The 26,798-nt window shown below is 46.9% G+C and overlaps 2 protein-coding genes across 8 annotated transcripts in view; one reads left to right on the top strand and one right to left on the bottom strand.

The window, feature by feature from the left end:
* RBPJL (recombination signal binding protein for immunoglobulin kappa J region like) overlaps positions 1 to 16,216 on the bottom strand; it is a 41,304-nt gene extending 25,088 nt beyond the window's left edge. Inside the window, exons 1-2 of the mRNA XM_044986606.1 lie at positions 15,954 to 16,216; positions 6,142 to 6,256 (exon numbers count right to left, since the gene is read on the bottom strand). Of these exons, the coding sequence (XP_044842541.1) occupies positions 6,142 to 6,256; positions 15,954 to 15,975 (137 nt within the window). The 5' untranslated portion in view covers positions 15,976 to 16,216. The remainder of the gene's footprint in view (positions 1 to 6,141; positions 6,257 to 15,953) is intronic.
* Positions 454 to 26,798, top strand: part of MATN4 (matrilin 4) — a 36,532-nt gene continuing 10,187 nt past the window's right edge. Inside the window, exons 1-4 of one of the 7 annotated variants that reach the window (XM_044986601.1) lie at positions 6,096 to 6,224; positions 7,014 to 7,072; positions 20,567 to 20,684; positions 23,736 to 24,305. In XM_044986601.1, the coding sequence (XP_044842536.1) occupies positions 20,609 to 20,684; positions 23,736 to 24,305 (646 nt within the window). In that variant the 5' untranslated portion in view covers positions 6,096 to 6,224; positions 7,014 to 7,072; positions 20,567 to 20,608. Of the gene's footprint in view, positions 1,102 to 1,122; positions 1,385 to 5,794; positions 5,814 to 6,076; positions 6,225 to 7,013; positions 7,073 to 8,132; positions 8,152 to 20,566; positions 20,685 to 23,735; positions 24,306 to 26,798 lie in introns of those variants that run through there. The other 6 variants (XM_044986604.1, XM_044986599.1, XM_044986602.1 and 3 more) reach the window with 6 other exon arrangements.

Here is a 26,798-nt window from a genome sequence, read left to right as displayed (position 1 = left end):
GTTAGACTATTAAGGGATAGCTCAGCCGGTTTCAACCGGCTGAGTGAGCTCTCTGTTTCTGTAAATAAAATGGAGGTTTTGGTTAGCTGTCTGCTCTCTGGCCTCAAGTGATTGCTTCCTACACCGGCTGCCCCTAGGACATAACACTCAGGGCCTTCCAGAGGAGTCTGACCATTCTCTGCAATTCCATTCAGACTGATCTCTCACTGACTTTCTATAAGGTACAGGCGTCCATGAAGCTATCACCTGATCCTTCTTAGTTCCACCACCTCAGGCTGGGAAGCACCTAATTAATTATGGTACAAGCATGACTGATTCCCCATTGCCCTGCACCTTGTATATTCATTTAGGCCAGTGCAAATGAGTGAAATCATTGCTATTTCCATTTGAGAGCATTATATGCTCAATTTACACTGGTGCAAATAAAAACACAAGGAGAATTAGGCCCGAAGGCTCTGATCTTTTTTTTTTTAGAGTCTCAGCCTGGCCTTCAGTACTGTAGGTGCAAAATTGCGAATCCCAGTTCAACTCTCAGCTGTGACTGACAACGTGCATGGTTCATTCACAGACAGTCTAGCCCCAGATGAAGGACTCTGCTGATGGGTTCAGCCAGCTCTAGTGTTGGGCCACCAGCATTGAAGCTCTTCAAGTTTTCTAGCCACGTGGTTCTGTGTCTGCCTAATAAGCTTTGATCAGAGACCAACTTCAGAGATACACATTCCTCCTTGATGAAGGTAAAAAGGATTATCTGGACATGGAGTCAAATGCTGAAGAAACAACAACAAAGAGGAGTATTATTTTCTGGAGCTATCTTGATTTAAGAGGAAGGAGCTGCTTCAGAGACAAAGGCTAGATTTGTGCAGCATAAATCAGTGGGGAAAAACATGCTGCTCTGATTTCTGCTTAGCCCTTTTTACTCTTCTGTCTCAAAACACTTAAGCCGCAGAAGAGGCAAAGCTCCCATCAGCCATCCCCTCCCCTCCAGAGCTGCTGGATTCTATTTTCATACAGTTCTCATTCACCTGCATGGGGATCAGATACCTCCAGATTTGAGATTCCCCAGCACTGTGAAACTGAATCATTGCCAGAGCTTGTTGGGAGGTAAGGAACTGGGGTGATGTCTGTAAACCCTTTGTAAAGGTGGATTCTGCTTTGGGAGAGTTCCTGAAATGCCAATGGCAGGTGGAGGCAGAAAGGAAGTCTGTGACCAAGGCCAACTGCTAACTGTAAAAATAACCAAGGCAATTACAGAATAGGGAACAGCTACAAGATGAGTAGGAGGCAGCAGCAGGGAGTACTGTTTAGGTGGAATTAACCACAAGGTTTGCAGTTAGACCTGTTGAGCGGATCATCATTGAATGACTCGTGCTGCACAGGTTTTCATGTGAGGATATTTTTGCATAGGGATATTAATGTGCATTCAGTGGGCTATTGAATGTGATGTTATTTAACATTTTGCAAATAGAACCACGGGTATGCGGGTGATTGCACAGGGCTTATTGAAGTGCATAGTGGGATAACTGTCCATGTGTGGTTATTTACTGCGTAGGACTGGCAAAGCAGTTACATCCCAGATACAGACAAGCAGACTTTTTCCAACTGTGCAGCTGTGATATCTGACAATGGAGTCTGAGAATCAGCTACAATGAGCACTTGGGAAATTGAGGTGCTGTCCCCCTGCCCTTTCTCTGCAGCCATTGCTGTCTAAATATTTGAACTAAATTGTTTCAGTGATGCACTTTTAAATAGTGTTCACCATTCTGAATGGTGAGGCGACCACCCAGAGTTCATCATCTGGTTTAAATTTACCTCGTGAAAGCTAAAGGGCCTTTGCTAGAGGAGCTTAACTGACCTGCTCTGCAGTTTTCTGGCACCTACTAACTGTTATGGGTTATAGGGAATTATTCACACTGTATGACATGTATTATATGGACTTCTTAAAATGCCTTGGTTACAGTATTGTGTTATTACAGCATCATATTTGCAGTGCTGCAAGAACTGGGTTCTTGGAGCTCTTTCTAAAATCCCCTTTTCGGTGCCTGAATTTCTAGCTGGGAATCAAATGTCTTTGCACAGAGTGAAGTATTGTTTGGAAGCAAAATAATGTTGAGGATTTCTCTCCCAAAGACCTTTTTCTGGTTGGCTGATTTTTGTAACCCCCTCCTCCCAAATATAGCATGTACTGTACTCAGGCTAGCACTGCTTGCCTCTTGAAATAGATACCATCTTTTTCAAAATGACTCAGGAAAGGGTTAAATTATAGTGTGGTTTGAGCTGTGACAAGGAACTAGAGTTGTCAACACTGTATTTCAAAAATAAGGGTCTGTTTTCTTAGAATCCCTGCCTTACCCCATCTCCTGATATCATTATTAATAATAATTAATAATACACAGCACTCACCTACATTCACTAGAGGTATTTCTTGCTGCTTTTTGCAGCACTCAGCAACTCCTGATCTTCTTGTACAGAGATGAAAAATAAGGGACGGTTGGCAACCCTACTAGGAACTGAAGTTTATAGGTAGCAATAAACTATCGGGTAACTAACGATCTGCTCCATGAGACCGTATCATCATTCAATACTTTATATTCGTTCCACAGTTCAAATGGCCTTTTCTTCCTTTCCTTCTCCCACCTCTCCCCACTAGATAAGGTGACACACCATATGTTTGCCATGCACATGCTGCCTTGAAGCTCACCTTCCATTTTATTCTTACACGCAAGCGGATTCTTGTGCTGGCTGCTCCTATCACAGACATGACTCCTCGGTTTATATTGTGCAAATAAAGGTGGCTGTTTTTTTAATTAAACAAAACAAAGGTGCACATTCAGCTCAGATGTCACTCCTGGTGCCAAGCCTTCCCTGCCATTTAATCACATGCTCCCTAGTGATTCAGCAAGAATTGCAATTTATTGTTTAATAAGCATTCCCGTCAGGAATGCGTTTCAGCTGTACCCCAGCCTACCCTTCCATTTGTGGGGGCAAATCAGGTATCTGTCCTACAACTCATATTTGTGCCCACAATTGATGGCAGGTGCAGAAAAATATGGGTGCAGTTTTACAGGCACAAATTGTACTTTCTGGGTCTTAGAAATTGCTATTCTATGTCTGTAACCATAGCAGTAATGTTTATATGTGCTGTCTATGCACATTAGCAGATTTAACATTCACTCATTTCTGCAAAGGTAATGATCCAGCTATTCTGGTCTCTCTGTAACTAAAGTAGAAGTCTATGAAGATCAAAAAATGTTCCACACGTTTAGGGCATGATCCTTCAAATCTTTAGTCATGTAATACTTTACTCATGTGAATACACCTCTCATGAACAAGAACTACTTGTGAGAAAGATTTGCAGGACTGGGTCCTTATATTATATTTTCACTTTCTCCCAGTTGAAGGAATTGATTGTTTTGCCTCTCTGCCTTCTGAATCCAGCTGCATTGCAGCTTGCCTGGGAGTCACTGTTACAGTGAGTTATTATAGTTTCATACAGTTATGGAAACTGAACGACTCAGTAAAAAGAAACCCATTTTACATGTCTGTGTTACGCCTTTTACTGAGTGTTTGCAATAGCTGCTGACTGCATTGCTCCTTTGTATGGCATCAATGCTATATTTTGTGTGAACGGAAAAGTTATTAGAAATCACGTCGATGGGAAACCTACAGTAACTGGGAGCCCTAACTTTTCAATACCTCTTTTAATCCAGAAGAACCAGACCTTGATGTGTTTTGTGTGCATGTGTATTTATAAATGATATATTTTGGTTGCTTCACCCACAGATAAAATTACAGCCTTTTCTGAGGTTGAGGAACGTGCTGCCCAGGTACAGCAGCACCAACATTACACAGCAGTTAAGAATAGGGAGTGAAAAAAATGTGGCCGCTTGAAATTCACCAGGGAACTTAGGTCACCCAGGAGGTTAATTACCCAACATAGAATGTAGCCAGTTATTTAAGTCATATATCACCTGCCCAGTGCTGAGGGGCTCATGAAAATCTACTGTAATACATTATTAACCTGTTTCCCTGAGCAGTGGAGGGAGGAACTGATCTAGTGAATTAGGCTAGATTCTCCTCCGTCCTGCACCTCAGGCAGTTATTTATAGCAGTTCAAAGTGTGTATAAAATGCAGCTAAATCGGAATGGTAATGGTTCACACCGCCTTTGCACTGGTGTAAATAACTGCATAAGGTGCAACGCAATGGAGAATCTGGCCCAATCTGTTTTACTGGTCAATGCCGAATTTCTCCATAGCCAGATGTCACAATATTGTATGTGAATTGACCTGGGCTGTGTTATGCAGAAGGTCAGGCCAGATGTTTGTAATGATCAATTCTGTCCTTAAAATCTATGAATCTATGACCTCCAAAACACTCTCTAATCCACAAACATTGCCTACAAGGATTCCCCAAATCGCCACATCAATGCAATTTGTATATTTGGACAGGCACACTCACTCATTCTCCTTTGGGACCTTCACTATTACAAGGTTTTCCAAACACATGCCAATGATGGAATACGGAAGAAAAACAAAACCACTCCCACACTGTTTAAGCTGAGTCCAGATAGAGGCTGAACAGGTGTGAATAATTTTTCATTTATATAAAGTTTGAATATGATGGACATTTTTTATGATTGAAATTTCCACTAGCACACACCTTTGCTTGCCACCCTATTCTGTACATGCATGAACATGAAAAACTCAAGACAAATCAAATGGATATATTATGATCTGTCAAGGAAATTCCATACAATTAACCACATCACTACATAAAGTAGTGAAACTCTATAGCTATTAAAGTCCAGTTCACGTACCGGGCAACAAAGTACTCTCAGAACCTTACACTTTAACTTGTGCCAAGTTTATTCCTGTTTAGATTTGTAGGAATCATTTGTACTTCAACATGCTCTGGGCCTGAATCCCGTCTTGTTTATACTCATGTAACGTCATTAACTTCAGTGGAGTCACTCCTGGTTTACCTCAGCATGTGTAAGAAGGAAGTCAGACTCAAATCTGGGCCAGATCCTGTGATAGTCTAAATTAATTCAATGTAGCTATGCTGTTGTAAATCAGGAGTAACTCTTTAAACCAATGGAGTTATAGCCATTTACAGTTGGTGGGCCAGATTTGGACCTGATTCTCCTCTCATCCATGCTAGTGTAGATGAGGAGTAATGCCATTCAGTTACTGTATAACTGATGTAAATGAGAGTGGGGGCCAGAGGGCCTGTTGATATGGACCTGAATGCCACAAATTTAAACAGGCACACTCAGCACATTAGAGTTGTGGTATTTATACCGGCTGAGGCTTGGTGTCTATTTACAAATACAGAGAATATAAATATGTGTCACACTACTGGATGGTTAATTGTATGCAATATATTTTATCTTTGAAATTACAACTACAATTAAAATCCAAAGAAATCTTATTAATATTTTGTACATTTCCCACAGAAATAAATCAATGCTCCGAAGACAAGAAATAATTCTAAATCTGAACTATCCATGGGCTAATAATACATAACAGTAGGTTCCCCACATGTGGGTGCAAGCAGAGATGTGCATTGGTGTCTCTGTGTTTAGACCTGCACGTGCGCTGGGTGTGTGTTCTGTGAGTGTTAGCTCCAAATCCCGGCGTGTGGCAGAGTTAGACGCTGCACTCTGGAGCGCTGTGTAGGAGACCAGGGGAAGCAAACCCCCGTTTGTCTAGGCAGCAGGGGTGAGAGTGTTTTCAGTCAGTGCTCGATGGGCACCCAGGGCAGTTCCCGCTTCTCTGCAGCCTCTGACGCTCTCGTTCATGTGGACTCTGGCAGGTGCGCGGGTGGATCTGGGCATCTCTTTCGAGTCACGCTCTGTCTCAGACAGCGCCCGGCCCCCTAGAAAGCCGCTGAGGAGCCCGATGCCCGTGGGGGTGTGAGCTGCCCCCCGCCCTGCGCCGGCCCCTGGGGGTGGGTGGGGCGCCGCCCGGCCCCTCTCCCCGCCGCAGCCCCGCTCGCTGCAGTGTCAAAGGGGGAGGGGTCGGCTCCTTCCCGCGGGCCCCGCGCCCGCGATGCCGGGTTAAATGCAGCGGCCGCTGCCCCAGCCCCACTCAGTCCAGGACAGGCCAGTGGCTGGAGCGGGGTCCCCGGGCGCAGCACCCACCTGTACCAGCAGCACGGGGGTGTCCTCCGCCCGCCTTCCGCTCGGCTCCGCAGCCGCCCCTCCGCGCTCTCCAGCCGGCCGAGGTGAGTGAGGGGCTCCGGGGGCAGCAGGGCACCTGCAGGGCAATGCGCAGCGGTGGGCGCAGGGGCGCGGGGCTGCCCCTCGCCAGACCCGCGAACCCCATCCCCGCGGGGCGGTGACACCCCCCGTAACCGACCGGAGGGGCACCCCCGTGTCGTTTGCTCTGTGCCCCAGCGGAGAGTAGGGGGCGATCCCCGGTTCCCCCTGGGGGCTCCCCACCCCAGTGCCCCCCGCCAGCCAGAGGGGAGCGAACCCCCTGGGGGCTCCCCACCCCAGTGCCCCCCGCCAGCCAGAGGGGAGCGAACCCCCTGGAGGCTCCCCACCCCAGTGCCCCCCGCCTGTCAGAGGGGAGCGAACCCCCTGGGGGCTCCCCACCCCAGTGCCCCCCGCCTGTCAGAGGGGAGCGAACCCCCTGGGGGCTCCCCATCCCAGTGACCCCCGCCAGCCAGAGGGGAGCGAACCCCCTGGGGGCTCCCCATCCCAGTGACCCCCGCCAGCCAGAGGGGAGCGAACCCCCTCGGGGCTCCCCACCCCAGTGACCCCCGCCAGCCAGAGGGGAGCGAACCCCCTGGGGGTTCCCATCCCAGTGCCCCATACCAGACAGGGGAATGATGCCCCAACCCCTGCATCTCTCCAACACAGTGTCCCCTGAATGATCCTGAACCCCTAGGAGCTCCCCACCCCAATGCCCCTTGCCAGCCAGAGGGGAGCAATCCTGCTAGGGGCTCCCTGCGCCCAAAGGTCCCCACGCCTTTGGCCCCTTCCAGTGCAAAACCCTTCTTGCCCCCTAGGAGCTGCCCACTCCAAGTGGCCCTGCCTCCTGCTGCAGCCAGAAGGGAACAACTAGACTGTGAGTTCTTTGGGGCAGCAACTGTCTTTTTGTTCTGTGTTGGTACAGCACCTAGCACAAAGGGGGTCCTGTTCCATGTCAGGGACTCGTAGGCGCTACCATCCAGCATGTTCCCTACTACCCCACTTCCCAGCTCCCTGCTTGTCAGGGTACAGGAGCTGTCCATGTCTTTGTCTTGTTGGTAGGTGTTGGATATAATGAACTGGGCTAAGAATCAGGCCGGACACAGAGAGGATGGTGTGATGATGAGTTGTTTGTATAGCACCAGCAGCATAGTGGGCACTTGTGCATAGTGTTCATGGTGTCAGGGGAATGGTATGGGGGAGGTGATAGAGGTGTATGTCTTAGGAAGAAAATTCCCTTTTAGCTCAGTCCTCTCCATTCCCCCACGTGCCTGCAAAATGTAGGAGCTGCTGTCTGCCTGATCAGAGAACCTAGCCATTGCAACCTCTCTGCTCAGTCTGACATCCAGGAAAGCTGGGAAGTTTATAAAGAGTTAGTCCAACTTAATTCTCAGGGGAGCTGAGCCCCAGAATGACGCTTGGAGGAGCAGACGCTCTCAGGAGCTAAGACATGGAATGGTGCTCGCAGACAGCTGAGACTGGGCATGGTGCTCAGAGAGAGTGGGAGCTCACAGGGGCTGAGACCTGGCATGTCACTTGGAGGGTGCAGGAGCCCCTGGGAGCCAAGCTCAAGGAGAGGCTCATAGGAAGCTGGTGCTCCCAGGAGCAAAGACCTGACATGGTGTTCAGAGGTAGCAGGAGCTCATGGGATCTGAGATCTAACACCATGGTCAAAGGGAGCAGGCGCTCCCAAGGGCCAGGTCTGGAGGCATCACTGAGAAGAGGTGAGAGGTGAGTTCCCAGGAGCAAAGTCCTGGGCCCAGAGCTCAGAAGGAGCAGAGTCTCAGCATCTCTCCTGCATTAAAAACTGCCTGAGTGAGAAGAAAGAAAGGATGCAAAGATCTGAAGAATGAAGTACCTGGTCAGTGGGAATACAGTGTGAAGGAAAACCAGAGAGAAGGAAGGAAGGAAGGGACATGCCCTGCACAGCTTTTGCCCGTTTCCCCTGAGACCTTGGTATGCCAAGAATCAACTTTCTTCTCTGCCTTCCCACCCTATGCTCTCCACCCAGGTTCAGATCTAAACTGCAGCAATCCAGGGCTCCCCACTCTTTCCTTCCCATGTGGAGTGCTCTTCGCGGGCGATGTGGTGCTGGGAATAACTGAGCATGCTCAAAAATCTGTATGTTGCAATTTAGGAATAATGCGGGGGACCTACTCTGTCTCTGGAATACTTTTCAGCTCTCTTTATATTCACATTGGCGATTATGCTTCAGTAAGATGTTCCCAATTGTGTGGGTAACTGATTTTACACTGCATGTTCACCATCTGCCTGTATTAGGAAGGTTCCTGCAGATACTATCCAGAATCTGATTTGACAATGAGGTATACAAACTCATATACATGTCGTGATGTAGCATACCAAGCATTAGAATGTCTGGATTGTCTAACAAGATATGCACATAACTGTGCTCTTAATTTGTTCACACTGTTACTGCACTCATACATGCAAACAGGATAATTGCATAGGCAGATGGTAATTATATATATTTGCATAAGCATGGAATCATGATAATTATGCAGGAGAATTAGGTATTCAGTTATGTGTACATTTCACAAGAGCAATTATGCAGCTAATTCGTTTGGAAAATTAGACTGTTATACATTCGTAGTATCTGTGCTAATATGCAATAATCTGAACTAAACCAAATTAAGCAGACGTAGAACATGAAGTTATTTGCTTTTTCCCATTGTGCAGCATGGAGCCAGGGCAGCATTTGTGATGGTGCAGAGAATCATTGGGGAGTCATCAGGAGGCTAGCGTGCAAAGGAACACTGTAATTTGAAAGGAGCCTACCACATATATAAAGTGACATGGGGGACGAGCTCCTGGGACTAATACAGGTTTACTTGGACCACAGCTGCCAGGAAATGTATCAGTTTAAGATTGAGAATGTAGGATCTATTCACGCACTAAGAAAGCCAGTGGGACTTCTGCCTCATTTGAGCCCCAATTGCATGTGGGCTAAAGTTGTTACATTAAAGTTCCCTGCATAGGTGACCAGACAGCAAATGTGAAAAATCGGGACAGGGGATGGGAGTGGGGGTAATAGGAACCTATATAAGAAAAAGACCCAAAAATCGGGACTGTCCCTATAAATTCAGGACATCTGGTCACCCTATCCCTGCAGAAGCTTCTCCTTACCTTATAGAGGAGCCTTTGATAATGAACAGCAGATTTTGTAATAATAATAAGAATTAATAATAGGCACTGAACATGTAGTTCAGAACTACCATTACAAATTGAGTTTCAGAAGCAGGTCCATTCTGGGATGTCATTAGATTTGCCTTTTGATTTGTGCAAAAACCCAGAGCAAAATCCTGCTCTCAGATCTACCTGGTAACTCTCAACTTTGATTTTCTTCTCTCAGAGCATGGCTCAGTGAAGTGAATGGATCTTCTGTATCTGGAAGGCATGCAGAAGAGTTTGGTAATTTTGGTAAAATGACACTTTGTGTCTAAGCAGACAGGCCATTACTGCATTCAGCTGGAAATGTTATTCAAACACTTTCATAAATTCCACGAAAAGGAAGAATTAAAATACATTTAATTAGATTAGACAGGCTGGAGCTTGGGAGTTGCCTTTAAAGATGCTTTCGTTGGTGCTAACTAGGGTACACTTGCAGGCAGTTTGTGGTCCTTGAGGGGCCTAGTGCTGTGATTGCTCTTAATACAGTATTTCCCTGGAGGTTTCCAGCAGGGGTTGAAGGTTTTCAAGGGAAATCTTTGCTTAAATCGTTTAAAAGTTTCCAATAGGGGCCCCTTTGTTAGATTTCTGAACAATGCCTCTCCCTTGTTAAAACCCGGAAAAATCATAAAATGAAATTTACAAATGTTTGAATGAACAGGGCTGAAGCATATGAAGGATGGGGTGCAATGTAGTGCGTGTGTGAGTGAATGATGGCCAGATGCTAGTCTGAGTAATTAAGAGGGGAAAAAATGTTTGTGAAAATAATTCACTTGTGTTTTTAGAGAAACTTCTTGGAAATCTGCTGTTTCCAAAGAAACTGACTAACCTCTTTATACCAAAAGTCAAACACAAGCATCACCTGGGAATGGTACAGGGCTGAGCTGCCCATTTGACTTGTTGGCAGTAGTAATTATCTAATGTAATAACTTTATCTCCACCTCTGGCCATATGGTAGCAGCTGGAACATCTGGGATCAATCCACTTAATGTGAACTCCCCCAGATTTTAATCAGAGCTGGCATAAGGATTTCATTCAGAGGTCAGTCACTGAAACCCAGCATGCACACTTCTTTGTTACCTGCTGCTGGGGCTGGAAGAATTGGTCCTCTGTAGATATTTGCAACACAGACATAGCTTTCAGTGTCATGTAACGTTTTTAGCGGTTAGAAGGGTTCTTTTCCCTTTCCAGTCTTGGCAAGATAAGGTTCTAAAAATAGCCCAGTTAAAACAGGGAATGGTATAGAAATGTGCATAGAATATGCTACACAGGCTACATGTTCAGGATTTTTGGAGGTTTTTTGGTCAGGATAAAATTGTAGAGCGTCTTGTTTCAGTTTGAACTTCAATAAGCTCACAGTAAAATGACAAAATATTGTATTGCATCTCTAAATGCAATATTGTAGGAGCAGGCAAAAATCATGCTTCTGTTCTTGGGTTTCTATTTCGCTGGGGTCTGGTGAGCCTCTTCTGTCAAGCAGAGGTGTGTGTGTGTGATGGGAGAAAATTGCTAAAATGCCCCTATATGTAGATACTTACATGGACCACTCTTTCCACAATAAATTTAAGCAGCTTATAATCTTGAATGCTTTTAACCTTGTAATACCTCTCGCAAAATGGAGAAGTGCTATTACGCCAAATTACAGATGGTAAACTGAGGCATGGAGATGCTAAGTCACTTGCCCAAGCTCACATGGGAAGTCTGTGACAGAGCAGGGAATTGAATGCTGGTCTTCCAAGACTCCGGCTACTACTGGACTATCACTGGACTACCATAGGACTATCTTTCCCCTCTTCAGTGGTGGGATTTTGGTGTGCTTGATGAACTGTCTAAATCCATTAGTGCAGTATGTTGGGCTTTCTTCCCCATGCAGAATAAATTTGTAGAATCTATCTATCATATCGTAAGGCGCCTAAAATCTTAATATCTAAGCTTCTTTCTCTTTTTTTGACCATAGTGACCTATCTTTTCAAGAGGATAGTCTCTTAAACACTGTACATGATCAGTATAAAACATCCAAGTGCGTATATACTTCAAATTCACTATTTAAAAGCATGAGGCCATTTTTCATGTTTTTGCATTTAGAAATAAGGACTTGGAGGAGAAGACTAGTTTGTACCTTCAGGAGACTGAAGGCAGGGTGAGGTGTAAGTGGTTGACTGGTGATACAGGAGCTACAGTTCATGGAAGGGTTGCTGTTCCTAAAGGTGGGATGTGGTGGAGCTCCAAGATTGTCCCACTGAGTTGCAGAGAAACTGGTGTCTCAGGTGGGAGGTAACTGCATCTTTCAGACCCAAACTTCACATACTTCCCTAGATGCTCATGTGAACTGTTTTGTTCAGTTCTGCTGGGTCTCACACCTGGACATGTTAGGAACCTTGGTCATTTTCCAATGAGCTCTTTAGCACAAGTCAAGATGCCATTTTGTATGGCAGAAGCATTTCACGTAGATTTGCAAGTCCTGTTATTTGGAAAGGCTTTGGCTCAAGAGAACCCTTTTCCCAATTGTACGGTAAGAGGAGAGGTTCAAGTTTGCACAAACCAGATAGAGGACGTGTGGCTATATTGGAATTACTATGTGATTTTTTCCTGGAGAACCCAGTTTTGTGTCAAAACTCTCTGGAGAACATGAGGAGCAGCCTCAGAATATTCCTGGATCCCCAGATGCAGCAGAAAAGTTTGCATGCAGCTCTGATGAGAACTTTGTGAACACAAGCCGAGTTAGCACAAATTACAGCTGGTTCACACATGCAGATCAGAGTCAAACCAGGGCTGATTTCAGATTCGTCTGAGGTTCAAGTCAAATGCTTCTCAGCAGGGATCTAAATCCTGCTTTGTGGAATTGTAGAGACATCTGCTGAGTGTTTCCATTATGTGCTTCTGTGGGCACATCTACCCTACAGCTGGGAGTATGCTTCACAGCTTGAGTAGACAAACACGTTCTAGTTAGATGGAGCAGTAATGCAGGCTACAGGAGTGTGGTTTCTAAAGTGCACTAAGGTGTTGCACATAAATTGGTCCATATAGGTCCTGCTGGTGTGCACTAAAGGTTCCCAAGTGTGTTGTTTGAAAGAGTACTACATTGAAGCGCTCTAGGGAGCATTGCAAAGAGATTATGCATTACGTTATATACTACCATACTGAGTAATGTATGTTATATACATTATTCATTACAGTATTTACAAAGAGAGCCTTGAAACTCCCAATTTTTGGATATCTACATAAAATGCAAAAATTGCTAAAAAATAAACCCAAAAAATGGAAATTAATAACCCAGCAAAACAGAAGCAGATTATTTGAATGTTAATATGATATATTACATTTAACATTATATTTAATATTATATTACACTATTTTGACATCATCAGAATGAAATGATTTAACATGATTGAAATGAAACATTTTGATGTTTCCAGACTGATATGTTTCAGAATTTCAGTTCTGTGCTAAATTCAGAATTTTGCCATTTTGTTCCTAATTCGGAATGAAAACAGCTTTTGAAATGTTGGAATTTCCTGCAGGACAGAAATTCCCTTCTCCAGCCAGCTCTAGTGTTCAGTTTCTTCCTTGTCTGAAGGTACCAGGGGAAGCTGCGAATGTTGCACTGCAGGGCAGGCGCTTCTGTGTGTACAAACAGGAAGCGTCCAACCCTCTGGTGGCTGGTCGTCCTCTTTACATGCCAGTAGAATGTCAGGAAGTACCTGGAATGTCTGGCAACAGGGCAAATGCATCTCTATAGCTATACCTGGAATGCCTGGCAGCACTTCTTACTATAAAGAGTTCTTTGGAGAGACTTGTCTGGTTTGGGATGGGGTGTCCAGCCAGAGGATATGGAAGAATAATCACCGACCTAATGAGAACCATTTGCTGATCTCATCTTTGCTTCTCTCTGTTGTGCTATGGGTATCTGAGAGCAGACACCTGCTGTAGCTACTATTCTGTCTTTTTCCTTCTCTTGGTTTACATAAGTCTCCAGTTGTGTGAACTAAGCACAGCTGGTGGGGAAGGCAGCGTTAAACCCCCGCCTCTTTTACCATGCTACTGAAAAGGAGTCCTGCAAAGCTGTGTGTTACTGTTACACATAAGATGCGTGTGTGTGTAGAATTTGGGTCTTGGAGGATAAAAATGACTCCCAAAACATTAGAAAGAACTGGGATTTGCTTCCCCACTAGTGAAAAGAACTGGAATTTAATGCAACATAGAAAAGCATCACCCCTCCATTAAACCAGGACTGGCCCATTATTATTGTATTATGGTAGCATCTAGCGGCCCGAGTCACAGACCAGGGTCCCATTATGCTAGGTGCTGTACAAACACAGAACAAAAAAGTCACTGCCCCGAGGAGTCTACAATCCCAGCGCATTCGTGGGGAGTTAGCATTGCCAAAGGCACAGTACAATGGTGCTGTGCTCATCCTGCCCAGCAGCTCTACCCATTGCGTAACTGATCTCTTGTCATGAGACTGTTCACCTCTCAGCCAGCTGCTTAAATTGCCTCTCCCCTGCCTTCTCCCAGGATCCTCAGGTACGGAGGAGCTGCCTCTTTTTAGTTTCGCACATGGCACGTATTTGTGTATAGGGTTATTAGGCCAGAGTGGGAAGGAAATAGCTGAATAATAGTGTGTGTTTTGGGGGCCAGAGCCCTAATTTCCAGTAAGAGAGGGATTAACCCTTTGCTCACACTCACACAGGGGCTCGGGGAAGTGATGAAGTAGGGCTGGGGAGAAATGGCTCCATCAGACTTGGGGGTAGAGGGGGAGAGGCAGGGAACTCTATAAGAACAGCTTCTTGCAAAGCAGAAGGAGAAACTGCTTGAGAAAGGCCAGGTGCCTGCACCCAGGGAGTACAGGGTTTTCCATGTGGGAAAGGTGCTGTGTGACTGTTTGGTTTTCCATTTCCTTTGTGCAATGAACACACCTGAGAGCCACTGGAGAATGAAGATGCTTGTGACTTGTTTTGGTTGGTCCCTACGCCAGCTTCTGTGCTCAGTGTGCTGTTAGTGTTGCTAAGTGTGGGCATAATGTAGCCAACCAGGGAGGAGTATGGATACAAAGCCCAGCCTGGCATGAGTCAAAAATCAGCCGAGTAGTCTGCCCACCCCGGCTCTGCAGCCTGACTGATCTAATGATGGCTCAGCTAGAGGTTGCTTTGTGGGAACCAGGAGACCTGGCTTCCAGGCTTTGCCGAGGACCTGCTGTGTGACCTTGGCAAATCACCTCTGTGGCGTAGCTTCCCTCTCTGTGCAATGGGGGGAATGATACCGACCCACCCTGCTTTCAGATCTGTGGATACAATGCTTTGTAAAAGACCACAGTATTATTATGTCTACTAGAGCTGAGTGCAGACAGGCAGTTCCCTCGCACGCAGGATTTAGATAGGCCACAAGTTGATTTTGTTCTGATTAGGAACGAAAGCCAAATATTTCAAAATTCTTCACGAAGGGAATGGAGTCCCAGCTCTGGGGCAGTCCACTTGGTGGATTGCTATGGACCCCAGGAGACCCTCCCCAGTAAACAGTCTGGGACAGTCCACAAAGCTGGCTGCCCCAGAGCTGCGGCCCTTAGAAGCTTGAGCTCTCCAGCAAAACCTGCCTTCAAAACCTGCCTGGCAGCCAGGCCTCCATTGGAACCCTGTCTGGGTTCCATCAGAACTTCGGCAAACTCCGACTGTCTCTGCAGCACATTTCTGTTTCTCCAAATGGGCAAATTCTGACAAAACAATGTTTAGTTAGAATTTTTCCAATCAGCTCTAATTATTATTCTTGTCCCCTGTGTACATACCAGGTGGTACTGGAGCAGCTCATGAAACTTTCTGGCTATTGTCCTTGCTTGTCCTCCACCAACTTTTCCAAAAGTCTTTCTCATGTGTACTTTAAGAATGACTGGCACCCAATCACAGACTCTTGGGGAAATGCCCCACTCTCCTCTGGTCCTTGATCTCAATCTGGCCATTTTTGCTATTGCCATTTTAGCAGGTGGAACATGCCGTTCTGAGTCTGAGACTTGTTTGCTCCTGGGGTTGTTGAGTAAAGCAGCAGAAATCCCAGAAATGCAGACAAACTGTGTGAGTCACAGGAACACCATGGCAAGTCCAAGTGAAATGGCTGTGATTTCTGGGGTCTAATCCAGAATCCATTTCTCTGCCTAAAACACTGGGGTCAGAGATTTTTCTGTCTGCGAAAGTGCTTCAGCCCCCTGCGACTTTCATCCCCTCTCTCATCCACCCACTCACTCTCACATAGAATCCAATAGGCAAAACCCTCCCAGCCTATGATAGCCACTGGAATACAGAGCTGATCTGCATCCCCAGGGCTTTCAGATCCCTGACCTGTGATTATGGGTCAGAAGTGGAATATTCCAAATGTTTCTATTAACCTGTAGCTAGGAAACAAATCGCCAAGGAGCCACACTGAAATCTGAAGCTGCTGTTTTCCCTGAGAGTCAGGATTTGGCAGATAATCCAGACAGACAGAGGCAATCTGAGCAGAGAGCAATGCAAGAGAGTTGGCACTGTGCTCAGATGTGCCAGCGTGTGTGGAAGCAGCAGCACGCACAGGGTGTTGAGCTGACATACCTGTTTGCCCTGGGGGATCCATCGTGAAGTGGGGGAGGCTTCCCAGCCAGTGATCGCTCTGTGAGTTGAGAGGAGTCTGGAGCCACCATCTACCCTTCTGTTGCGTACTTTTCCTGTGCTGACCTCTTTTGCTCACGTATCAACCACCAGGTTTAGGCATCCTTCTGCCCAGTGCAAAGCAGGTGATTATTTATGTCCTTGTGCAGCTCTGAAAGTCAAAGAACTTCTATCTTGGCACCCCTCTTGTTTTGGAAACATTTTTGTCTCCTTAGCCTGAGCCGAGGTCCCTATCACCCAGTGGTGCTGGAACAGCTCCCAGCAGCCTTTACCTTGAGCAATCGCACCCTGACTGTATCTCTTTCACTTTATAGCTGGGTTGTTATCTCCAAGGTCTCCTGATTATTTCCTAATTTTTCAGTCCTGCCCAGTATTTGCTCTTCCTTTCAGCACCTGTTTCCCAGCTGTGTGCTTCCCACACGTCTCCCGCCTCTGCCAGGCAAACAGCAGTGGTGGCAGAGGGAGACGGGGCAAAGCAGAGAAGGGAGAGAGAGTCAAACAGGCATAGCCCAGCGGGCAAATCCCACCTCTCCCATGGGAGGGAGGAATGAAGAAATGACTGGGGTCACCCTGTGGGCTGTCATGGGTGCAGCATGGCATGGCATGGCATGTCAACAGCTGGGACAGAGCTGAGCTGATGCTGCTATCCTAATCATGGCATCAGGCAGTATAAGCTGTGCTGCAGGGCCAGTATGCGGTAATGCCTGATGTCATGACTGGGATGCGGCATGCATTATTATTACACAGACCCACCCCAGGTAGACATTAACCTCTTCCAGCCCACTGGAACTTGAAGAATGATTAAAGAATTAAGAGGATATAAAAAAAAATCCCCAGCTGTTTTTTTCTTGTTTGTTTCTCTCCCTTACAGTTCATTCTTCTGTCTGTGCTGGCTTTGAAGTTACCTGGATACCGACAAACCTAGGCTCCATGCCAGCCTGCCACTGGAGTAAGGCGTGGACTCTAGAAACCTACAGAAATGTTATGCATGGCACAGCTGCCTAGAAATGTTTTCTGGTTAGCAACTGCTTTTTCCCAGAAAAATACCTCTGGGGAAAAAAATCTGTTAAAAAGGAGTGAAATGAAACAGATTTCGTTGGGGACCAAGTGTTTCCTGCAGACTATTTCACTTGAAGATGTTTAGCTGTATCAGAGCAAGTGCCACTAAACGGTGTCTGCCTGTGTCAAAGAAGGCGGGTGACTAGCATAATGTGATAATTTAATACCTTCATACTGCACATTTCAGGAATATGCATTCCAAGCTGCAAGCAAACTTGCATTGCTCAGAAAGATTCATCACATCATAGATTTTAAGGGCAGGAGGGAACGTTATGATCTTCTAATCTTATGTCTTGCATAAAGCAAGCCAGAGAACCTCACCAAGTAACTCCTCCACCAAGCCCATAACTTCTGGTTGATCTATAGCATCTCTTTTAGAAAGGATCTAATCTTGATTTAGAGACTTCAAGTGGTGGAGAATCCGCTACATCCCTAGGTGTGTTGTTTGAGCGCTTAATTATGCTCACTGCTAAAAACTTGGGCCTTGTTTCTAGTCTGAATTTGTCTAGCTTCAGCTTCCAACCATTGGATCTCATTGTGACCTTTTGGCTAGATTAAAGTGCCTGCTATATTTTCCAGATCTCAAATCATTCTTGTAGCTCTTTTCTGACTTTCAGTCCTTTCCAGTTTTTCAACATCCTTTCTGAAGTGTGGACACCAGCATTGGAGACAGTGTTAAGGATACAGCTTGAAACCTACTAACTGGACCTGCTTCCTTACAAAAGATTGATTCAGGGCTTGTATATTTCTAGTTGGCGGTTAAACGAACATTCAAGTGATTAGTTATGACTGCAACCGTAGAGCACTAAATAAATATTTACAGATGATTATTCTTAAAATGACTTACTGAAAAAATTGCTTTTTTAAGCTCCGTAAATGGTGCTGCCTCTCTCACAGGGAGATAGCTTATTAACGATATTTTCCAGCTTGGGGCCATAAATCTAACTTGCCCCACAACAATTTGAAGAGACTGATTTCCAAGCTGTAGGAGAATAGGAACTGCCCTACAGAATGAAATCAATGGACCATCTATTCTGATACCCTGTTTCCAACAGAGGCCAGATGATTCAGAGGAATGTATAAAACAGTAAAAAGGTGTCCTCGTAAACAAGAATTATGAAGTAACATAAGTAGGAAGAATCTTCTTAGCTGCAGGAAGTTTGTGGTGGTTTTTTGTCCTGGAGGTATGGACTGGTATAGGAACCATGAGGGCTCTAAAGGGAAAGAGATCTCTCTCAGTCCTACTCTTCACAGGTTGACTCTAAGAATATTTGCATGGCCAGTTATTGCAACTGCAGTTATGATCCAGGTAAATGTCTGCAGAAATTAGGCATGCAAATACACACCTGTTTTGCATACTTGAAAGTATGCCGGCATTCCTGAAAATCTAGGCCCTAAATATTTTTATAGTGATTTTGTTTTCTTGGTAATTAGATGAAGAGAATAGAATCTCACCCACACCGTAATGAAGTTTTCCTTTAATCATAAGGCAGGGAGATCATCTTCCAGATAACGGCTTCATTGCCTGATTTACAGATTGACCCAGACCAACACCACCTTTGGCATGGTCCATGGCTTTGGGAACCTGTCATTTCTGAAGTGCCCTAGTTCAATATCATGTTGTAGTTCAACATTCTGTGAATCCAGATGACTCCAGTCATGGAGTGTTCTCCTCTGGTGCCCTGGCTGTAGCTCCAGGCAATGCCAGTGAAATATCTGCCTCTGCTGGCAACGAATTACAGGTCTAAATGATCTTTAAAACTTATTCTGACCGACCTTGCTCTCTCTAAAGCAATCGCATAATAAGGATTTATCCCAAATCTGAGCAAAAGACAGAGAGACCGCTCGTTCAACTTCAGGGGCTGAAGTGACTTACACAATCAATTTGTTTGTATTCCAAAGAGATGGTGCCTTAAGACCTCTATTTTATCTCCTTAAGGTGATATTTCCGGAGACGTGCCTGTTATTTCCTTTCCCTGGCTCCGAATCAGATAACATGCAAACAAACCGCACCAGACCTGGCACTGTCCAGACCCTTTGCTGTGGTACCTTTCTCCCTCCCGTTGCTTTTCTCTGGCTACATTCCTTGCTTTGGGTTGTGCTGCAATTTGCATTTTAATGGCCATTTGCAGCACTCCTGTGTACACGTCTGGGATATGAGCTGCTCTCCCATATTGACCTGTGTCTTTGGGAATGTGGGGTCTCCTCGCCTCCTCTTGGATGGAATGTCCTGCCCGCAGAGACCTCAGCACAAAGAGCTCCATTGTGCATTTAAAGATTCAGGGCTAGAGCAGAGTTTGAGTTTCACTGTGCAAATGCATAAAGGGGGAGGGGGAGAATCAAGTTATTCTGAGGATATCTATATAATTGTTCCCTATTTAGCTTTCACCCAGCATAAAGCTCTATTGTTTGGCGGCGGCCATTAGTAGTATTCATTTATTTTACTCATACTGCACCATGATTGTTGTCTAATCATTGGTTGGTGCATTAATAAAAGCAAACAAATAAATAAGTATCCCCAAAAGGAGACAGGCAAATGCAGTGAAGAACTCATAACCGGGGAGGGGAGAAGTGGAGGTGGACGTGACATCCTGAGGTTTTGAAAAAACAAACTAAATGTCTTTCCCCTTAAGAGCCCAAACACGCAGCTGTCTGCATCAGACAAATAAAATAAATATTGGAGCACAGAGGATGCAACCAAGGAATTATCCCGGGAAGAAACAGCTGCAAAACACTGGAGGTTCAATAAGGTAACATCTCTCTGCAGACAGGTCGCTGGATTCTGTGGGGAAGGAGTGCAGGCACAAACTAATGGCCGTTGCTCTTCAAGGCAGGGAGTGTGATTTACTCTGTGTTTGTACAGCACCTAGCACATGGGGCCCTGTCCTGGCTGGGCTAGCATTTCATTCATGAGTACCCAGTACACAGCCAGTGTCCCTCAGTCCAGTCTGATGATATATGGCAAGAGAAGGTGACTGGATAACTACTGTCTGACTTTCCCTGATACAGACAACCTGCTCCTCTGTGGGCTAAAGGTGGCTGTGATGCATCCAGTTATGAGAGTGTTTGGCTATAAATCAGATCTGCCCTGTTTATACAATAAGGCTTGTCTGACTGCCAGCTCGGCCCACTGTTTGCAAATCAAACTGAGCTCTTTCTGTTTGATGCGTCATCACCAACTGTAATGAAATTTAACTGCAATGAAAAATATTATCTTTGGAAATCTCATCCTTAACTTTTGTTGTTGGTCTTTGGCTGGCTTTCCCTTCCTTACTCCTGTCACTGGCTTGAATTCCCACCTTCTCTCATAATTACCATTCAGAGATCTTTTTGAAATGCTGGTGCATCTATTTAGACTCCTGTGGGTTAGTATTTTGGATCATTCACCCTGGACCAGGACAGTGACTATTGCTGACTTTTTGGTTCCCGGGATATGTTCATATTTGCCTTATAAACATCCCAGAATAGCATTGTGATTTCCTGTCTTCTCCTTGCAGTGAACCTTCTAACCTCCAGAGGCTGCATTCTCTTGGAGCTGAATGATGAAGCTGCTACTTGCCGTTCCTCTCCTCCCGCTCATCTTAACGGCCTTAGAAGCCAGACCAAAGCCTGCAGGTGAGCAGCTGGCCAAAGCTGTGCAGATTATAAGCAAGGAGCCAAAGCCCTGGCTGATGTGCAAGTGTGTAAGTCAGAGTAATAGATACCCCCTACAGTGAGCTAGAGTCTACGGTTGCCATAAATCGTTCGCTTTTGCTTCCAAACCCATCAGCCAACAGAATCTGACTCTATAAATGAGCTGAGCACTAGGAGAAAAACCATGAAGAACTCTTTGATTCCTCAGTCTTTGACACCACATTTCCTACTAGAGTAGCAGTTTTTAAAGGAGACAAGCAAACTCCAAGAGCAAGGCATAGGCGAGTGCTGAACTCCTTGCCAGTCCCACTGCAGCATGTGCCCGAGGTGCGAAAACTCCAACCTGAGCTCTCAGTAGGCCGAGGTTGCTAAATTAGTTCCAGTGTTAGGAGCAGCAGAGACTCCAAATGGAGAAAACAGATGGGCACATATCAAAGATGTCCAGGCACTTAAAGATTGCGCTGTTGATTCTGGGCAGCAGACATGGGGACTTCATGTGTTTGTTTAATATTTAGGGTCACATTCTCCAAGGCTCATGTAACAGGCAAATCAAACAACACATGCCGTTGTATGTGCAAAACACCCTGCTCATGTTTGCATGCACAAATTAGGTGCAGAAGGGGACTTGGAACCATTTGACATGGCTCCTCCATTGTGGGCTTCTTCTTAAGAAGTCTGTCTCATTTTATGCCTGAAAAACAGGAGCCTGCAAAACATGATAAAAATCCAGGCAGTGTTGGACTTAGAGGGGAATAAAAGAATTACCCACAGTGGTATTATTTAATGCTATTATTTAATGTTTGCTCTAGAAGGAACCATGAAGCCTGCTTGTGGAGCCTTTTATGTATGTAAACTACAGCTGCAAAAGGGCAAGGCCATCTTATACACGCACATGAACTGCTCAGAGGCGGCGCCCTTGTAGAGGGTTGTGATGCCTCATCCGTTGCGAAAGCACAGATAGACAAGTGTCGTAATATACTTTTATATACCATGACTCCAGGAGCTGGTGCAGAGATCTCAGGGCCTCTCCCTAATATGACCTTTCACAGCAGGGAGTCAGGAAAGACTGGATTGGTCTGATTCCCCCCCCAAATATTATAAAATGCTTTGGCACAAGCAGATAGATAGATAGACAGGAGAGTCTGAAGCCAAATTATAGCCTCCTTGGAACAGAATAGGGTTAATGACTGATAACCCTTTGCTCACTGCCCCAGCTGTCAGGCTACCTTCTACTTGAAGTTGACAGGGAGGAAGGGCTCTTGCTTGGAATGCTTACTGGTGAGTTTGGAGAGGAAAGGCCCAATCCTGAGCCTTGCTCTGACCCCCTGTGCCACTCTGGTGGCACCAAGGGGCTGTCTAGCTGGTTAAACTGTCAGGTAGGGAATCCCCAGTGGTGGGGGAATCCCTGGGTGGCATAAAGCCCAGGGTAGCCTGCCCTGTGACACCTCCCACCCCTCACAGCCACAGGCACTGGGAGCTGAGGGCAGAAAGGGGTGTGTCTGGATCCCGCTGTGCTCCAGCAAAGCCCAGCTGTGGAAGGTCTCTGGAGGCTGTACCAGCCAGGCGTAGGTTCGAGCAGCCCGGGTGCACCGGAGGGTTGAGCTTAAAGTGTGTGAGTGGCAGAATGGGGATTGGAGGAGTTCTGGTGGAATTCGGCTGCCAGGACTAAGAAGGCCACTTTCATGTAGTCGGAATCACCATCACCAAAGCTGCTGTGCGGCTCTGCCTGCCTGAGGCTCCCCCGGTGCAGCTCCAGTGCCGCCTGAGAGATCTGTCAGGCATGTTGTTAAAGCTGATTTGCTGAGGAGCATTAACAGGGCTTGAATCAGCCAAACATTCCTCCATTGGCATTTGCCCAGGGATAATAAAAAAAACAGAGACTGTTAATCCTCACTGCATTGCTGTTCTGGCAGCACCGCCCTAAAGGGGAAAGCAGCAGGCCCAGAGGACTCAGCTGGGGGGAGGAGGAGGCGAGTTCTGTGCGACCCACAGGGACCCTAGTGGCTGCAGATTGGTCTCCCTGTTTCTGGCTATCTCTGGAATAGGCAGGTCTTGGGTTTTAGGAGAGGGCCTGTGAGCATCTTCTGTACGTGTGAGTCCCATGGGTGCCAGTCCATCTGGGCTGCCCAGGCCTGCGCCCTTGTGTTGGCTCTGCCGGGCCTGTCTCATTTACATTCCTCCGCTAGCCCAAATCACAGCCCTCAGGCTGTTGGCTGCAAATGCTGGGAGGAGAGTTTGGGGCCTCAGACGAAAGGACGGAAACTTCTCTGCAAGCTCAGACAGGAAAACCTAGAGCGTCCTTCAGAAATGAGGGTCTGTCTCAGAGGGCTGCACTGGGAGACCCCCCGGCATCAGGAGAGAGTGAAACACTGAGCGGAAGGATTTCAGGTGTCTCTGAAGCATGAGCCAATATTGTGGTCCCCGCCCACCCGCCATGCTGTCATGAGCTGTTAACACCTGAATGTCCATTCTGTTCAGAATGCAGCAAGAAAGCCGCTGCTGGGAATCCGTCATTCCCAGCTCATTCAGGGCCCCCCATGGCATTGGGCCAGTCGAGGACTCTGTGTCATTCCTGGGCTGGGGGGCTCAGGGAGCCAAAGGCAAGTTTTAACCTTCCCAGGGCCACAGATAATGGGACTGACGGCATGTCTTGGCCTCTTTTTTTCTCCCAGTCTGGCACATCCATCTCCAGCCTCTGCCGAGGTTCCCTCTCACCCAGCTCTGTGGTAATGGAGCTCAGAGGAGCTCCAGACTCGGTCTGTATTTTGATCCAGGTCTTCTGTGACTCCTGCTATCTCCATGGAACCGTTACCCCCACCCAGAGATAAGAGGGGCTGCACCAGGCCTGATCTTTCACTCCCACCCCTCATCACATCTGCTGGGGCTCTTGCTATGCAGCTTGGCCCTGTTGGGGGGACCGTAAAGTTGCCTGAAGGAGAAAGGTGGGGGGAAGAGGATTTTTTCTATCTCCCGCTCCCCCAAACACAGAAAGGCAGGGAGATTCAACCAGCTCTTTGCTTTCTCCTCCTCCAGCGGTGAAATGTAAGACTGGCCCCCTGGACATTGTGTTTGTGATCGACAGCTCGCGCAGCGTGCGCCCCTTCGAGTTCGAGACCATGCGGCGGTTCCTGATCGACATCATCCAGAACCTGGAGGTGGGGCCCAATGCCACACGGGTGGGGGTGATCCAGTACTCCAGCCAGGTGCAGAACATCTTCTCCCTCAAGACCTTCTTCAAGCGGGCTGACATGGAGAAGGCCATCAACAGCATTGTGCCACTGGCCCAGGGCACCATGACGGGGCTAGCCATCCAGTATACCATGAACCTGGCTTTCACCGTCCAGGAGGGAGCACGCCCACTGCACAAGAAGATCCCCCGTGTGGCCGTCATCGTGACGGATGGGCGGCCCCAGGACCGCGTGACAGAGGTGGCAGCACAGGCACGGAGTGCTGGCATTGAGATCTACGCCGTGGGCGTCCAGCGGGCAGACATGAACTCCTTGCGGGCCATGGCCTCCCACCCCCTGGAGGAGCACGTCTTCCTGGTGGAGTCTTTCGATCTCATCCAGCAGTTCGGCAAACAGTTCCAGGACAAGCTGTGTGGTGAGTGAAGGGGACAGAACCCTAGCCACAGCCTGCTGTGGGACCAGACGGGCTCTGGGTTTAGCCACCCAGATGTGGAGGGACAGCATGAAACATGAGCTGGGTGGTGGTTGGGAGTGGCAGCTGCTCCTGCCTTTTGCTTCTGGAGCCTTGCTGAGATCATGGATGCAGTGAGCCTGGGGTGCCTCCCCCGCCTCACAAAACGAGGGCACAATTCAGAGCAGCTGTTATTCTGTGCTCAGGAGAAATCCACTTCTGGAGGAGCAGAGAGAACTCTAAGGGTGGGGTTAAAGAACTGAGTGTTGGTGCCTAGGATTGCAATAGCTGGAGGCGCTGCAGTGTCAGGACTAAGGTGCATTGGCCATGCAGTTGAGGGGAACAGGACAGAAAGAGCAGGCACTGATGCGGGGTCAGGACTGAGGTGCATTGGCTGATCTGTGCGCAGGAAGCTCACAGCGCATCTGCACGATACCTGTTCATAAAAAGGCTTGAGTGAAGACGTGTCTTTCAGGTGTGAATATGTGCACAGAGCTGGACCCTGGCTGCTAGCACACCTGTGTCAGCATCCCGGGCTCCTTCTGTTGGTTTCAGTGACCTTCAAACCATACCCTAAGAGAACAAAACCAGCCCATTGCTAAGTCAGCTTCTGCTGTATAAGAACTGAGCTGTCGGGGAGCAACATTTGCCAAGGGTAGTGCAGAAAGGGAAATGTTATGATGCTGACGCTCCTGGGAAGCTGCTACAGACAATGAGGAGATAACACTCATGCCAGACTCCTTGACAGTGACCCTTTAAGGGGAGCCTCCCTTTTTCTTGCCCTTTCCCCTAATTGTTTCCAAACAGTTCATAAGCCAGAACATTTGCTTACCTAGATCTGCCCTATGTAGTATTTCTGAGCTGCGTTTGCTGAGGCTGGGGGGAAGTGGCACAAGTGACAGTATGGACGTGAGATCACAGAAACATGGAGCTGGCTTCCCCCAAATTGAAGGGATGGGCGGGGTCATAGAACTCAGAAATGTGAGAGGCCTTTGGCAAGGTTTGGAATCTTGCTTGCCTCATGTTGTTCTGGATGGGCAGATTTCCTGTCCAGCTACCCGGTGTGCACGTGCAGTGCAGTAACTCTGAGCATTTGCCATATGCCACTGTCTGTGCATCTGTATTTAATAAAGCCTGGCCTGGTATCACTTCTTTGCAACCACCTTGTTGGCCTTGGCCTGAAGAGGGGAGGCCTGTTTCCACCGCAAGCTGCTTTGCGCTGCGGCAACTCAGTAATTGTAAAGGCTGGTGCCTGGTTGCCCCTCCTGTGCCAACAGACAATACTGAGCCTTGGGGACTTTGCCCCGCAGCTTGTGTTGCAGCCAGTTGCTGTGACCTTGGTTGCAACTTCTAAGGTGACTGTTCAGTGAAAGGACAAAAGGACACAGTCAGCTTTTCTTTGTGGGGAAACTTGAAGCCTCTGTGAACTAGTGTCTGGCGCTCACAGCTTGCTGTCTCATCCGTGGCCAAATCTGAAGCCTTGTCTATGCATTACCATGCACTGGTTAAGTTAAACCAGGACAAATGCTCATGTCGACACTTATTTTGAATGAAGAGTGGCATATTGCAGTTAGCTGAAGCCATTATCTACTCAGCTTAAACCGCTACTGCCAATAATACCCAGCTCTTACACAGCCCTACCAGCAGCACATCTCAAAGCACTTGACAAAGAAGGTGACTTGCCCATGGTCATCTAGCAGGCCAGTGGCAGAGTCAGGAATAGAAGCCAGTCTTCTGAGTCACTGGTGCTTTATCTGCTAGGCCACACTGCCTCCCTAAACCAAAGTAAGCCTGGTTTAAGGAAGTGCTTCTTGACCCAAGGCACAGTCAACCTGTGGAACTCATTGCCAGGGGATGTTGTGAAGGCCAAAACTATTACTGGATGCAGAAAAGAATTAGATATGTTCATGGCAGATAGGTCCATTGATGACTATTAGCCAAGATAGTCAGGGATGCAACCCCAGCTCTGGGTGTCCCCAGGCCTCTGACTGCCAGATGCTGCGATTGACAGGATGACAAGGGATGGATCACTTGATGATTGCCCTGTTTTGTTCATTCCCTTTGAAGCATCTGGCATTGGCTATTGTTGGAAGACAAGATACTGGGCTAGATGGACCATTGGTCTGACTCAGTATGGCTGTTCTTATGTTCTTAAACCGAAATTAAGGCATTCACCCAGACTTTTGCACTGGCTTAACTATATCATTGTAAAGTCACACTGTTAGTTAAGCTGAATTTTACTAGGTCTGTGAATTTCCCTGAATTATACTAGGTCTGTGGGTTTTCCCAGCTCCAGGATGGAAACTGAGATTAGAACATTTCTTAGATCCTTTGTCGCAGGATCCAGAGACCCAAGACCATGTTTAGCTGAAGAAGTCCTAAACAATTAGCACTGTGCAGCATCAGTAACCTGGAGAACTCTGGCAAGAAATAATCACTAACTTGTGGGGCTATTAT

The sequence above is a fragment of the Mauremys mutica genome, chromosome 13 (genome assembly GCF_020497125.1).
Source record: "Mauremys mutica isolate MM-2020 ecotype Southern chromosome 13, ASM2049712v1, whole genome shotgun sequence".
Lineage (NCBI taxonomy): Eukaryota > Metazoa > Chordata > Testudines > Geoemydidae > Mauremys > Mauremys mutica.
This window is presented reverse-complemented; position numbering and strand designations above follow the sequence as displayed.